Here is a 14,960-nt window from a genome sequence, read left to right as displayed (position 1 = left end):
AAAAGGCCCCCCCCCTCTGCCTGGCATCCCAGCCAGCACTGTCCTTGAGGGAGGGCCCCCAGGGCCGCCCCAAACCCCAGCTCTCCCTTCACCACACAGGAAGGGCCCAGACAGACTGGGAAGAGCAGTTACCATTTGGTTTTTCAGGGCCCCTTCGAACCGAAGCCCTCGCTGACAGGAGCCCCTGCCATCTATGACGACCACAGCGTAGCCCAGGGATGCCAGCGTGTTGAGCCGCAAATACTTGATTCCTTTGAAGGAGTTATTCACCAGCTGCACCTGTGGGGCGAGGCGAGGACATGCGGCTTTGCTCGGATGGTAAGAAATCCAGCCCCAGACGCCAGCAGGATGGGGGGCAGGGGGCTTATGGCCTAAGTGGGGCGCCTGCACTGTATCGTGAAGCCTACAGATGGCCCGAAGGGCTGTGGCCGCAGGGGCGTGCACGGGTCAGACGGGGCCCACTCTGCAGCAGGCCCTGTGCTTGGGACATGCTGCAGAGAGGAAGGCCCCACCAGGCCCCCGTCACAGCCCCAGGCCCTCCCTGGAATCTCTCCACTTCTTCAGCCGCGTTCTGCCTCTTTTCTCCCCTCGGCTGTCTCCATCAGACACCACACCCCATGGGGGAGGCAGGCAGGCTGGTGGCGGCGGGCGGCTGTGTCTTCTGAGTGACTTAACCCAGTCCTCACACTGGCACTATTAATATTCAGGGTCGGATCTTCTCTGTCATGGGGTGTCCTGGGTACCGTAGGGCACTGACAGCATCCCTGGCCCCCACCCACTAGATGCCAGGGGCACCCCCACCATAGTTGTGACAACCACAGGTGTCCCCAGGGTGCAGAATCCCCCGGGTGAGAACGGCTGCCTTAGATGGACCCGCCTGCCAGGCTGCCTGCTGGCCCCTTCTCAGGGCACTGGGCCCAGGGCCACGCCCACCTCCATCCCCAAGCAGGTGACCAGGGTGAGGGCGGGTCACTGCTGGGCAGGTGGCCCAGACAGACACAGGGGGATCGAGGGCATTTCCCAGAGGGACCAGGGGGCATCAACAGGTGGAGGGAGAAGGGGAGGGGGAAGCTGTGGGGGAGGGTGGGGTGTGCAGAGACCCAGAGGCAGGAGTGAGGGGCCCCCGGAGCCCTGCGCGGTCAGTGGGCATGGGGCGGGGCACTGGGAGGTGCCAGGGCCCCCCGAGTCCTGGCGTGGAGGGAGGGGGGTCTGGGGAGCAGGGCCAGCACCCACCTGGGGGCCTCCATACACGAAGAGGACGGTGGGATGCTTCTTCCCTGGCTGCACGGCGTGCGGCTTGTAGATCATGCCGTAGAGACGCACGTCGGTCCGCGTGTGGAAATGGAAGATTTCCGGGGGCACGTAATCCGGAGGGCAGCCTGCGGGGACAGAGGGGCTGTGGCTACTGGGGAGCCCGCACGTCTGGCTGACACCCACAGTCCACTGCCCGGCCCCCAGCTGCACCCCACCTATGCTTCCCGACGGTTTACATCAAAATATGAGGACCAGAAATGACTCTGTGCCCTGTGAGCGTGCGCGTGCCAGGCCGCCGTCTGGCCAGAACCTTCTGCAGCAGGCCCGAGGCTGGCTGGTCCCCTACGGAGCTGACAACACCTCTGGAATGTGATTCACAGCCTATTTTGTGGTCTGCTTCTCTCTGATTTTTATGATTACCTTTATTGTTGCAGAGCAACACTAGTTTGCAATCGTGGTGAGGAGAAATCTTTCTCAAGATAAGTGCATTTAGGTGAATAGGGTGAGTGGATGGAAAGTTAATTAAGTGGTAATGTAAGTCAGGGATCGGCAAGTGCTCTGTGTAAAGGGCCAGAGAGGACATATTTTTGGCTTTAGGAGACATTCTGTGTCCTTTGCCTCAGCTTCAGGATTTCAGCGCTAAAGGGGCCACAGACGACGCATAAATGATCAGCTGCAGCCAGACCTGGCCCGCGGGCTGTAGTCTGCCAACTCCTCACAGAGGTGGTCACGGCGAGGCTGGGAGTGTGGGAAACGAGCCCTAGTCCCCCTGCCTGCAAACCCAGGGCTGGGGACCGGAGGATTCCTCATCTGAAAAACCAGGGCAGAGTTCCTGCTCCGTCACGCCCCGTGGTGACGCGAGGAGAGTCACAGCTGAGCTATGGGATGGAGGAGGCCTTTTATCTACTGAGGTTCCGGGGGGTGAGGATATAACAAGATGCTTTGTAGCCCATAAAACACCTCACACACGCCCGAGATTCTTATATCCTAGAATGTTCTGGAAATCTGGCAAGTGGCAGGTCTGGGGTCAGGGAAGGGATCCTTTTAGTGAGGGATTCCCGTGCCCTAGGCGCTGTACAGTGTGTTTGGTTTTCATCCTACAGACTGCTTTGTACCATCCTGTACATAAGGAACATTTAAGGGAGACGAACTGACTTGTCTACACTTCTGCAGCCAGAATTGGAACCCGGGGTCCCCTGATCAGGGCCCTGGCCGTCCTCCAGGCTCATGGCCAAATGACAAGCTCCTGTTCCCCAAGGCTCCACTCGAGACTGACCCCCCGGTCCCTTCCACAGACAAAGGCTTCTGAGCGTCTGCTCTGCCCTTGGAGACGGCTGCCCGTGAGGACGAGGATGTCCTGTACGGGAGCCCTCCGTCTGGGAGGCCGGCTCCTGAACTGAGTCTGTGCTCTGTGCCGTCACCTATTAATTGCGGCACAGAAATGAGACCGTCCCGGGTGGCAGGGCCCGCAGGACAGTCAGGGCCAGTGGTTATGTTCGATGCCAAGTTCTTGGGGCTCCCGGGAGGGGCCAGGGGCGCCGAGCAGGCAGGGCTCTGGGCCGCTCGCTGCCTCACGCCCGCCAGGACGGCCTGTCACCAGCGTCATTTAATGGGGCCACGTCCCACATTACAGCTGGGCCAGCCGAGGCTCCCGGGGGGAAGGACGCAGTCAGGGGCCCCGGGGTTACTCACTGGCTGCCTCCATCATGCTGGCCCAGAACCGGGGCTGCTTGTGCAGAGGGTCGTCGTCGGGGCCGCTCAGCTTGTAGACGTGCACGCAGGGCGGTGTGCCCACACTGCTGTAGTGGCTGACGAACATGTCGAAGTTCTGCGGGCGGACGGGGAGGCTGAGCACCACATGATGCCTGTGCGCACCCCCCTCTCACCCCCTGGGCTTCGGCTCCCTGGGCCCCCGTCGCCCACCAACCTTCACTGACCATTTACCGACTTTGTGCTGCGTGTTCCCTCATTTAAACCTCAAAACCCCACCCACGCAGGGCGGGTGCTACTACCATCACCCCATTTTGCAGATAAGCAAACTGAGGCCGGGAGGAATCTGCCCCTGGCCAGGGGCCCCCGAGGGGTAACTGATGGTCCCAGGGGTCAGACCCAGATCTGTCCGATGCCAGAGCCCACTCATCTTGCTGGTTCTACAGCCAAATGCTTGCCCTGGACCCGGAGTGGCCCTGTGCACATCTGCTGCCTGGCGTTCTAGAATGTTCCAAGAGGCTAAGCGTGGGTGCCGGGACAGCGCCGTCAGGAGCATCGGGGAAGTGCCCACCTGGCTCATGGAGCAGCTGTGGGAGAAGCCGGGCGTGGTGAGGCGCACGATCTCGCCGGCCGACTCGTAGCTGACCACGTAGAGGTGGTGCTCCAGGGGCGTGTCCTTCGTGCCTTGGAAGTACACGAGCTTCGTCTCCTCGTTGACCCAGATCTGCGGGGGCACAGACTCCTCGTGACTCGGCCCCAGGCTTCCCGTGCCTCCCTTCCCATGGCAGCTGGGGGAGGAGGGCTGATGCCCAGTGGAGGGGTCCCGGGCCCCTCCTGCTGCCCCCACAGGGAGGGCGCAGTGCCTGGGACAGAGGCTGAGGGAGGGGCCGTCCTGGGCCCTCGGCACACTAGCCCCGCCACGCTGGCCCTGAGCGGGGTCAGCCTATCCCTCTGACCCAGGTGCTCAGTGTTCAGAAGTGGTAACGCCCTGCCCTACCCGTTTCCTGGGAGGATCCCCATCAGAGCCCAGTGTGGTTCTCAGGTGATGCCCCCAGGAAGACGGGATTGGTTTCACATTTATGGCACAACTCTCTGTGGCCACATAAAACTACTTTCAAAAACCCTACAACTCCCGTAAACAGTGATGCTATACATATCCTACGGAGACACGTGAAAACAAGAAAGATCGGCAGTGACTTCCCACCATGGTCACTTCCCGGGGGGAAGAGGCTACGGGGGTCCAGGGTGGGGATCGAGGGGGATTCTGACTTTAGTCTTATCTAGCACTTTCGATTTTTTTTTTTTGCTGAAGAAGATCAGCCCTGAGCTAACATCCGATGCCAATCCTCCTCTTTTTGCTGAGGAAGACTGGCCCTGGGCTAACATCCGTGCCCATCCTCCTCTACGTTATACATGGGATGCCTGCCAAGGCATGACTTGATAAGCTGGGCATAGGTACGCGCCCAGGATCCGAACCTGCAAACCCCGGGCCACCGAAGCAGAGCGTGCGAACTTCCCCACTATGCAACCGGGCCAGCCCCATGGAACTATTTCATTTTTACAACAAATGCTGAAGTGTTTGTTGTTACCGTACTTTTAAAATAAATGCACATTTTCTAGAAATAAAGGATGTCGTTGGAAGACCCCAAACCACATCATTATGTGCCAGTTCTGTCACGAGGACCCTGTGAGAAGTTACACAAATGGGGAAGGAGGCGCTCTCCAGCTCGCTAGGCTTTGTGTCCCAGCGAGGCCGTGGGGCCTTCGGGGGGCTGAGGGGACACCGAAATGGGCCAGGCGGGTCAGAACCGCCCTCTGCCAGCACAGGTCCCCTGGAAGGTAGACGGTGTGCACGGCCACCAGTTGGGACGGGAGAGGCCACTCTTGCCCTTTTTAATTTTTAAAATGCTGTTGCTTTTTTGTTTCACTTCTGGATAAAGAGCCGTGCCAACCGTAACAGTCACAACGACAGAGAAAGGTTTTAACCCCGCGTGTGTCAGACGCTACGTGTGCCGAGGGCTTCAAGTTACTTTAAGCCAGGGTCCTCACCCAGAGCAATTCTGCCCCCCAGGGCACGTGTGGCAACCTCTGGAGTCATTTGTGGTCGTCACACCTGGGGTGGGGGTGGGGTGCTCCTGGCATCGAGTGGGTGGGGGCCAGGGGTGCTGCTCAATACCCCACAGTGCCCAGGATGGCCCCACACAGAGAATGATCTAGACCCAAATATCACCAGTGCCCAAGGGAGAGACCCTGCTGTAGAGATGAGGAGGTGAGAGCTACCCGATGGTCCCAGTGGTCCCATTCTACAGATGAGGAAACTGAGTGTCAGTACCCAGAGGGCGAGGGGCAGAGCTGGGCTGTGAGCCGGGGGTGCCTCCAGCAGGACTGGCTGCAACCTCGGCAGAGCCGCTGAGGGTAGGTGACTGCCACTTAACCTTTGGGTGCCCAAACTCTGACCTCGCCTCACACACAAAGATGTGCATGTGAAATCCGACAGAATCAGGACCGGCTGCACAGTTTCACAACTTGACAAGACCTCCCCAACCTCTGGACCATAAGTTTGTCTACATCTCCCCCTAGTCACTTGTACGGCTTCACTGTTTATGTCTAAGTCGCTGGTGCTGGTGTGAGGTAGGGATCCAGGAAGTCTGATTACAGCTCCCTCCGCGAAATCTGGAATTCTGTAGACCTGAGCCCCGTAAAGACACTCTAGGTAGAAGCAAAGGCTTGCCATGTGTTTACGATGGTGCGTTTGGGGGAGTGGAAGGTACATCTCTCGTCCCTGTCGCTGCATTTTTTGTTCCAGAATCCCCCAGGAGCAGGCGTGGGGGTGGGCTCTGGTTGGAAGCCGCGGGACAATGCCACAGTAGGCACCATGAATGTCCCACAAACTGCTGTCCTGGGGACAGGTGGTTTCATGGAGCGGAAGGAGGCTAACAGGATGCTCCAGGCGGCACTGAGCATGCGCCAGGGCCCTCCCACCAGGATCCAACAGCGGGTGCTCGGAACCGCCCGTGTCCTGGACCCAGGGTGTCTCCGGCTGGTTGGAGCCACAGCCCCTGTGGCCCTGCGCGTGGTGGAGCAGTGGAGGGAGCAGAGGAGGAGGGAAGAGGGGCTGAGACGGAAGAGAGGAGGCACAGGCACGAGGGATCTGGAAGGGGGCTGGAGTGTGCATGCGTGTGTGTGTCCGCATGTGTGTGTGTGCACGTGTGCATTTACTACTGTGCATGGAGACTCTAGTACCTTGGAGCCGTGCCTTGCCAAAACCTCCCAGTCACCGCTGGTCAGCGCGATCTCCTCCTTGATGGGGCATTTAAATTCATCTGGAAGTAAGCAAAGGAAAAGAGGTGAAGGGGGATCCGGGAAGCTGTGACGGGGATCCCAAGGCACCCAGGCCAAACTCCACCAAAGCAAACTTGCCATGGAGCCCACGCGTCCCAGGCCAGGTGGTCGATGGGAGGGCGGTGGGCTGAGCCTGAGACAGGGCAGACGCACCACACTGGCCTAGGGGGCTGTGGGCAGAGTTCCCATCACGTTGACGGTGGGCCCAGCATTACCCAAAACAAACCAGGAATCTGCATTTTCATCAGAAGTGCCCAATTCTAGAACCCTGTGCGGGTCAAACCGCCACCCTCCAGGCCCTGGACTGGTGACCTCTTAGGACAGGTTGGGATTTTGGAGAACCAGATCTTGATTAAAACGTGTTAGAAACTTATTGAGACAGCTCACGAGCGATGGCTAATGCTTCTTTTGTATTCTTTCGGGTCTAAAGCCAACTTTGGTAAACGTTTATCCAGGGAGAGACAAGTGCCCTGTGCACAAATACTAGAGCGTGGGCAGACAGAAGCTTCTGGTGCAGAGACAGGGGCCGAGCGACGGTCCCATCATGATCTGGGAGGGAGGGACGCTCCTCCCGTGTCCCTCCCTCATGTGGAGGCTGCACACGCCTGGCTTCCTGCTCATTCAAACCTTTGCTGATGCCCGTTCTCTTGTCAGGCCCACGGAGGAGTGTGCGGGGTGGGAGCTGAACTGTACACGGCCCCTCTTGGGCGCGCCCCCACCGATTCACCAACTGCCGGCCTACAGCCTCTGCATCCTAGGCCGGGCGTGCCCCCCAATTCTCCTGCTGCGCCCCCGTGAGGCCTGACGATGGCTCAGCCTGGCTGGCCCCCTGCCTCGCTGCACCTCCTCTGAGCTCTCCACTCCCTCTCGCCCGAGTCTCTTCGGCCCTCGGGATTCAAGCCCACGCTCCTCACGGCCGAGACGGTCCCGCCGACACCTGCCCGGCCGTCTCTTGTAGGACCCTCTGCTGCGAAAGCCACCTTGTGGGAAGACCCCTCCTCCTGCGAGCGCCAGCACGGTCCCCGGCCCTCACCCCGTCCCCCAGGCTCCTGACTTCCCTCCCACTTCCCGGGCGCCCTCTCAGGAACTCATTCTTCCTGCTCCCAAGTGACTGGGGTCTCGCCTTCTCATCTGTTCAACTGCCATCGAGCAGGTGGGAGCCACGTGACAAGAAGAGCGAGCTGGGGATGCAGGCAGGCCCCCTGGCAGGGCGGATGGGAAACCGGGTGGGCCCACCGCGGAGGCAGGAGGCCCCCCGAGGGGCACCTGTTGCAAGTTCCACCCGACAACCACCAGGCAAAATCCCGCTCTCAGCCTACCCATTTCCAGAGGCGGAAACGAGGATTTTCCAAGTGCAACCTCCCAGCGTTGGGCGGTGATGGGTAAGCCAGACAGACAGACAAACCGAAAAGCAAAACGCTGACAATTCAAAGTATGTCCCAAATCAAATCTACCCAGGGCAGCTCACTCGCGGCCATGACCCTGGTCCTGTCACCTCTCCTCACCTTTCAGGCTATGCTCCACAAAACAACCACAGGAATCATTTAAACCGAAGTAAGATCGATGGCCGACGCCCAAGTCCTCCCATGGCCCACACGGCCCTGCACAGCCTACCCCGTCCCCTCCCTGCCCTCCCTCCTCCCTCTCTCCCCCTCGCTCCCTCTGCTCCAGCCACACGGCCTCCTCCCTGTTCCTCCAACACACCAGGCCTGATCCTGCCCCAGGACCTTTGCACAGGCTGCTCCCGCAGCCTGGAGGGCTCTGTGTGGCTGCCTCTGCCACCTCGTCCAGGTCTCTGCTCCATGGCAGATTATCCAGAGATGTCCTCCTGATCTCCCATTCTAAAAAGAAAGCCCCTCCCTCTCTACCCTCTCATCCTGCTGCATTTCCCTCCGCCATGATCATCCCTCCCGACACAGCCTCTTTCCTTGTTCGGGGAATACTGCCTGTCTCCTACACTAGAGCAGGGTTTTCCTTTCCTCTTTCTACAACAATATTCCTAGCACCAAGAGCAGGGGTTGGCACTTTTCCCATAAAGGGCCACACAGCAAATATTTTCAGCTTTGTGAGACATACAGTTCCTATCACACCACTCAACTCTGCTGTTGTGGCATGAAAACAGCCACAGATGATACGTAAATGAATGGGCGTGACCACATGCCAATAAAACTTTATTTATAAAACTAGGTGCTGGGCCGGATTTGACCTGCGGGCTATAGTTTTCCGACCCCTGGTGTGCGAAGGGCCTGGCATCCAGAGTGTGAATGATGTGTGGGAAGGGCTGGTGTCTTACTCATCTGTGCCCCTCCCTCGTGGGGCGTGCCCGGTCATGGTCACAGGAAGGAGTCAGGGAACAAACAGTGCACTGAGTCACAGATGGATGACTCGATGGGCAAGGCCTGAGTCAGGCTTCACTCACCTTCCCCGGGGCTGAAGGGCTCGGTCCAGTCGTAGCCTCTGGGCTTGAGAATGGCGGTGACCTTGTACAGGTGGCAGAAGCCGGTTTTGCATTCGTTGGCGCGGATGAAGCAGAGCTCGTCATCTCCCTCTGATTGGGGGAAGGGATAGAAGATGTCATGAACCTGTCCGGGCAGAAGAGAGAAGACTCGTCAGAAGGTGGGGGGCAAGAACTTGGGGCCCTGCCCCGCCCCACCGAGGAGGGTGAGGCTCTGGCAGCTGGCCGGGCTCAGGTGGAGGGCAAACCTCGCGGGCTCTCTCCCCTCTTGCCCGAGCTCGCCTCTCCACACGGGGGCCCACTCAGCCTGCACACCCCGTGCCCCCGCCCCTGCCCTTACGTTGATCCACACGTCGGTGACCTCCTCGTACACCACGTACGGCTGCACATCCCTGGACACGGCTTTGGCGAAGGCGGCCCGTTGTTCCTCGTTCTCGGTGGTGGGGATGAACAGGGCCGGGGGGAGGAGGACCAGCTGGAGCCGCTGCTGGGGCCGGTCCAGGAACATGGCCCAGGCACTGAGAGGGCAGGAGAGAGGAGCCGGGCCTCAGGGGCCGTCGGAGGCAAGCCAGGTGACGGACGGCCCCCTTTGCCGACTTCACCTACAGTGACAAGTAACCCCGCAGCACACAAAGCTGTCCTGGCTGGCAGTGCACTCGGGGGAGACAGGAGGGACACCAGAACTCCATCATCTGATTGTTCTGGAAACGTCCCACGTCATTAAGTCTTAGAACAGCGTCTTGCAAACTTCACGATTTCTGCCAGATCCTCAGCCCACGCGTACTATCCTTTCGTTTCATTTCATATTTTGCTCAATATAGAAAATGTTTTTGTTTTTGTTTTGCTGAGGAAAATTTGCCCTGAGCTAGCAACCGTTGCTAATCCTCCTCTTTTTTCATTTTTTACGTGGGCCACCGCCACAGCATGGCCACTAATAGACCAGTGGTGTAGGTCCGTGCCCAGGATCCGAACCCAGGCTGCCAAAGCAGAGCGTGCCAAACTTAACCACTATGCCACCAGGGCCGGCCCGAAACGGACAATTTTTTAACTTAAATGTATTATTACTATTTTTTTTGTGTGAGGAAGATCAGCCCTGAGCTAACATCCGTGCTAATCCTCTTCTTTTTGCTGAGGAAGACCGGCTCTGAGCTAACATCTATTGCCAATCCTCCTCCTTTTTCCCCCCAAAGCCCCAGTAGATAGTTGGATGTCACAGCTACACATCCTTCTAGTTGCTGCATGTGGGACGTGGCCTCAGCATGGCCGGAGAAGCGGTGCGTCAGTGCGCGCCCGGGATCCGAACCCGGGCCGCCAGCAGCGGAGCGCGCGCACTTAACCGCTAACCCACGGGGCCGGCCCTTAAATGTATTTTAAATGGAGACCTGTCGGTACTACAAGTGGAAAGCAGCACCTTGACAGAAACACGAAAGCCAGATCAGAGCAGAACCTTGTGCAGATATGAGAGCCGGGCGTGAGCCTGTGGCCCGCCCACGGCGCTGAGCTGAGCCTGGCTGTCTCCGTGGGGAAGGGGCCTGGCGAGCGTCTGGAGAGCAGGAAGCACCTTTTTCTGTAAAGGGCTCAGCGAGTAAATATCTCGGCTTCGTGGGCCACACAGTTTTGTTCGAAACTACCCAACGCTGCAGTCGTAGCACAAAAACGGCCACGGATGAGCCGGAAACAAACGAGTCTGCTGTGCACGGCCGCGTGCCAACGAAACTGTACTACTCCTGGATGCTGAAATGCGGACTTCACATCATGTTCATGTGTGACAGAATATCATCCTTCTTTGGGTTTTTCCTCTCAATCATTTAAAACCATAAAAGCCGTTTTTGGCTCCTAGGCCACACAAAGATTGGCAGCGTGCTGGACTTGGCTCGCGGGCGGTGGCTGGGGGCCCTGATTTAGAGATTTCTGTCCTTCATGTGGGCAGCAGGGGCCCCCCTCTATCTGGTGACGCTGTGTTTCTCACCACCCAGGGTCCCTGGGCCCCGAGTGTGCGTTGCCCGGATCACGCCCGACGGGGACACTCACTATTTTCCGTCCCGGGTCCAGCCGGCCCTGGCGATGTACTCCACTTTTGGGAAGAGCGTGCTGAAGGGCTGCACCAGCTCCTTCTCCTGGGTCGAGACGATCTAAAGGAAAGAAAGCAGACTTGGTCACACTCCGGCCTGACCACACACTGCCCAGGCCACTGTCGGGCCCACTGTGTTCCCCCAAGTCCGGATGTTGAAGTCATGACTCCCACTACCTCAGAGAGCGCCCTTATTTGGAGACAGGGCGGTTGTAGGTGAAATCAGCTAAGATGAGGTTGTACTGGAGTAGGGTGGGCCCCATCCAGGAGGACTGGTGTCCCCGGTGTCCTTATAAAAGGGGGAGATGTGCACAGGGACACCACCCAGGGAGAGAATGTCTTGTGACGAGACACAAGGAGACGGCCATCTACAAGCCAAGGAGAGAGGCCTGGAACAGATCCTTCCCTCACAGCCTCAGAAGGAACCAGCCCGGCCAGCACCTTGATTTCTGACTTCCCGCCTCCAGAACTGGGAGAGAATAACCTTCTCTAGTTTACACCGCCCAGTCTGTGGTACTCTGTTAGGGCAGCCTGTCAGCTGGAAACTGAGAGTTCTGGTCTGGGCTGTCAAGGCAGAGCCAAGTGGCCTTGGGCAAGACACAGCCTCTGGACGCCGCAGCTTCCTCGAGCCTAAATGGGGCTGGCACAGCATCTGCCCAGAGGGACTGAGGGGAGAAAGGCAGGCAGGGCCTCAGCACGCCCCATACCCGTGTGGGCCACCACTCCCACATCCCCTGGCTGCCTGTTCAGTGGGCATGCCTCACGCCCACCACAGGACCCTGCTCGCTGGACAGGGCCAGGAACCATGCCAAACAGCTGGGGGAGCTCAGCAAGGCCGCTTACGGCAGATCCCTGTCAAAGCTGCCAGAATGTTCTGGTCATGAGTGAAGAAGGGGTTTGGTCAGGGCCTAATCATGCCCCAAACAAAAACCAACCCCTGAATTAGAGAAATAAGTGTATTTCACCTCATGCTTTGCTTTTTTCTGGAACATTACACAGAAAGACGTTTTGGCAAAACTACACACAGGTTCCTTGGCTTGTCTGAGTCTCTAACCTCTGATGAGTGGGGTGTTTCCCTTTGACACCTGGCGCCCCCACGGCCAGCTCCCTTCTCGGCCACTGCCCTCCTGGCTGTGAGGGCCTGAGCAACGACCCCCTGGGTGATGAAGACCCTTGTCCTCGATGCTGACCAGGTGAGAGAGAGAAAGATCTGGACACTGATGGGTCTGGTGAAGCAATAGGTGAGGATCTGCCCAAAATGCTGGGCAGGGGAACAGCCCAGTTTGAGGTCCGGGTCCCTCAGACGACTGCCCCATGGAGCTCTCTCTTCTGGAAGCTCGAAGAGAGGTCTGGACCTTCACGTGACCTCTGTGGGGAAGCCCGAGAGGGCCCCACGGCCCCGATTCCTGCGGGACCTCTGCTCGAAGCTGCCCACTGGCCTCGCCCCCTTGTGCCTCACGACCATCTGGAGGCAGGTGAGGGTGGACCCCCCACTCTTCACTTGACAGGCTGAGGCTCAGAGCGACGGGGGGCAGCAGGGAAGCCAGCACTCCAGGCAGTATGTTTTCGGGTTCAGCTGGCCAAGGGAGCGCCTGCCCCCGGGAAGGGGGCGAGCGGCCTGCTGGTGCCGCCCAACCGTCCACCTGTCTCCCCACACACCCCGGCCCCTCCTCATCTGGAAGCTTCCCCAGCCACTCTCACCTTGCCCTGACTATCCGTCTGAAACTCAGCCAGTTTCAAGGCGATCTTGGGATTCTTGCTGCCTGCAGAAATGAGAGCAAGGTGAGTGGGCCGGTGTCGCACACGTGGGTCAAAAGCAGGTGTGTGGGGCAGAGGCCATGGGGTGACGCCCACCACAAGGTGACACAACGGGCGTGGGGGGTGGGGGAGGAAGGGCGTCCAAAGGTCTCTCCGCGGACACGTCACCCTCTCTGGTCCAGGCACAAAGTCCCTCGGGCAGGACCTTACTCCTGACTCAGACGTGACACCGTCTTTCTTTACGGTTTAAGGACATAACCCAGACCCTGCACTGGTGGGGGGCCGGGGAGGGACACAGACAGGAGGAAGACGCTGTCCCGGCCCTTGGAGCGCTTGAAAGCTGGCTGTGAAGACGGCACACATCGTAACAAAACCACTAAGGACGCAGGAAGGCGGCACAAACCACGAGACATGGCGGGGCCCCAGCCTTGGGAAGGCAGGCAGCACACTTCCCGGAGGTGGGGGTCGGTTCAGGCTCCAGTAATTTCTACCACGTCTCAGCTCTGGCCCTCGCACCCCAGGCCAGGTGACGTCTCTGAGTCTCACTTTCTCATCGTGAAACGGGGGAAAAGACTGACTTTCCTCATTGCCCCGGCACTGGAGACGTCCTCTGGGAAGGCTCCACCGGGCACAGCACGTGGCAGTGCTCACTGTGTTAGCAAAAGTGATTCTTCTATGTGCTTCCACAGAAGTCACAAGCGGGAGGCCTGAAGACCTGCATGAGTATTTTTGTGGCTTACTATTTCCAGATAATTTCAGCGACGTTTAAGAACTGGGAGCTATCTCAGATGAGCCTGGATTTCTAGCTTCTCCTGAGAAATGGGGCAGACTTGAGTCTGTATTCTCACAAGGCCATGGATAGGGCCCGCGGGCCCCCACTGCCTCTCTCCGGCCCCGAGGCAGAAGACTGGCCACCACGGATGGTGGCGGGGCCCTGCTGTTGCTCCTGTGCCCAGCCTGCCTCCCCGGGGCCTGTGGGCCCGGCCTGGCTGGTGTACGCCTTGCTCTATGAGACCTCAGGCCACAGCCCGGCTGCCCTCACCTGCCCTGGGCACTCACCTGTCCTGGGGTATCGGTAGGAGTCCGTCTTCCTTTCTTCTAGTGCAGGGGAGGGCACGTGGATGATCTCCACCTCGGACTCATCCACCTCCTCGTAGAGGATTCGCAGCGTCTTGTGGCCTTCTGAACCTGGGAGGGGGCAGGGAGGCTGCTGAGGGGGCCGGGGTCCCCGCCGCGACCCCACCCCCTCCTGCACGCAGGGGCACTCCGCTCTGCCACGCTGAGCCAGACAAGAGCGTGACCCTGGGGGTGGAACCCCAGCTCTGCTGTTCACCACACCTGCAGCCAGTCACCTCTCCTCTCATGTCCTCAGTTTCCTCACTGTACAATTGGCACGAGAACTCAGCTGTCCCCAGCACAAAACGGCAAGGACGCCATCTGGGATGTTCCGGGCTGAACCGTCCCTGCTGGATTTCTATGCTGAATCCCTAACCCCAGGAGCTCAGAACGTGGCTGCATTTGGAGATGAGTCTTTACAGAGGTGATTAGGGTAACATGAGGTCACTAGGGTGGGCCCTGATCCAACATGACTGGTGTCCTTCTAAGAAGAGGAGACGAGGACACAGAGGGGAGACCACGTGAGGACAGAGGGAGGAGACGGCCATCTTCACACCAAGGAGAGAGGCTTCCGAGGGAACCAGCCCTGCCCACACGTTCATCTTGGACTTCCAGCCTCCAGCACTGGGAGGAAAGAAACGCCTGTTGTTTAAGCCCCTGGTCTGTGGGACTTCGTTACGGCCACCCGAGCAAACTCACCCACGGGCATGGCTCTAGAAGGGTTACACTAAACATCGCTATGAGAAATCAGCGAATCACCGGGTGGCGACAGCCTGGAAAGGAGCGTGGTGACTGGCGATGCTGACGTCACAGGAACGTCACACGGCCGTTCCTTCCTGAACAAGCCCTTTCCTTCCTCGGCCGCTGAGAAGGGTCCCGACCTGCTGTTTCCTGTGCCCTCACCTAAGATGCACTACAGACTGACCAGCGACATTCCCAGAACCATCCCCACCGCAGACCTCCGCCAAGCCCCAGCTGCCTGCAGGCTGATGTCACCACACCTGCTTTAGGGGGAGCGCTAAGGCCCCAGGGGCGGAGTGGCTGGCCTGAGGCCACGTGGTATGCGGCTGGCCGCATCGCGGCTCAAACTCAAGTCCAGGGCATGGATCATCCTGGGGCTCTGAGTCTGTCGGCCAGGAAGGACCCTCTTGGGTTGGCACGGTCCGTGCAAGTAGCTCCCGAGGCGGCCGCAGGGCGCCGCACCACGGGGGATACGCACCTCTCTGGCCGCGGCACTTGGGGGGCTGTATTAAA

General features: G+C 59.1%; 1 protein-coding gene across 4 annotated transcripts in view; it reads right to left on the bottom strand.

The window, feature by feature from the left end:
- DPP9 (dipeptidyl peptidase 9) overlaps positions 1 to 14,960 on the bottom strand; it is a 39,451-nt gene that overhangs the window by 7,737 nt on the left and 16,754 nt on the right. For all 4 annotated transcript variants that reach the window (XM_087425692.1, XM_087425691.1, XM_087425693.1 and 1 more), the window contains exons 9-18: positions 13,650 to 13,778; positions 12,534 to 12,595; positions 10,793 to 10,893; positions 9,102 to 9,279; positions 8,726 to 8,888; positions 6,208 to 6,287; positions 3,536 to 3,688; positions 2,947 to 3,082; positions 1,234 to 1,379; positions 133 to 279 (exon numbers count right to left, since the gene is read on the bottom strand). In XM_087425692.1, coding sequence (XP_087281818.1) covers positions 133 to 279; positions 1,234 to 1,379; positions 2,947 to 3,082; positions 3,536 to 3,688; positions 6,208 to 6,287; positions 8,726 to 8,888; positions 9,102 to 9,279; positions 10,793 to 10,893; positions 12,534 to 12,595; positions 13,650 to 13,778 — 1,295 coding nt within the window. The remainder of the gene's footprint in view (positions 1 to 132; positions 280 to 1,233; positions 1,380 to 2,946; positions 3,083 to 3,535; positions 3,689 to 6,207; positions 6,288 to 8,725; positions 8,889 to 9,101; positions 9,280 to 10,792; positions 10,894 to 12,533; positions 12,596 to 13,649; positions 13,779 to 14,960) is intronic.

The sequence above is a fragment of the Ceratotherium simum genome, chromosome 39 (genome assembly GCF_057802395.1).
Source record: "Ceratotherium simum simum isolate JZ-2026a chromosome 39, ASM5780239v1, whole genome shotgun sequence".
NCBI lineage: Eukaryota > Metazoa > Chordata > Mammalia > Perissodactyla > Rhinocerotidae > Ceratotherium > Ceratotherium simum.
The sequence above is the reverse complement of the archived record's forward strand: the minus strand, read 5'-3'. Positions and strand labels throughout refer to the sequence as shown.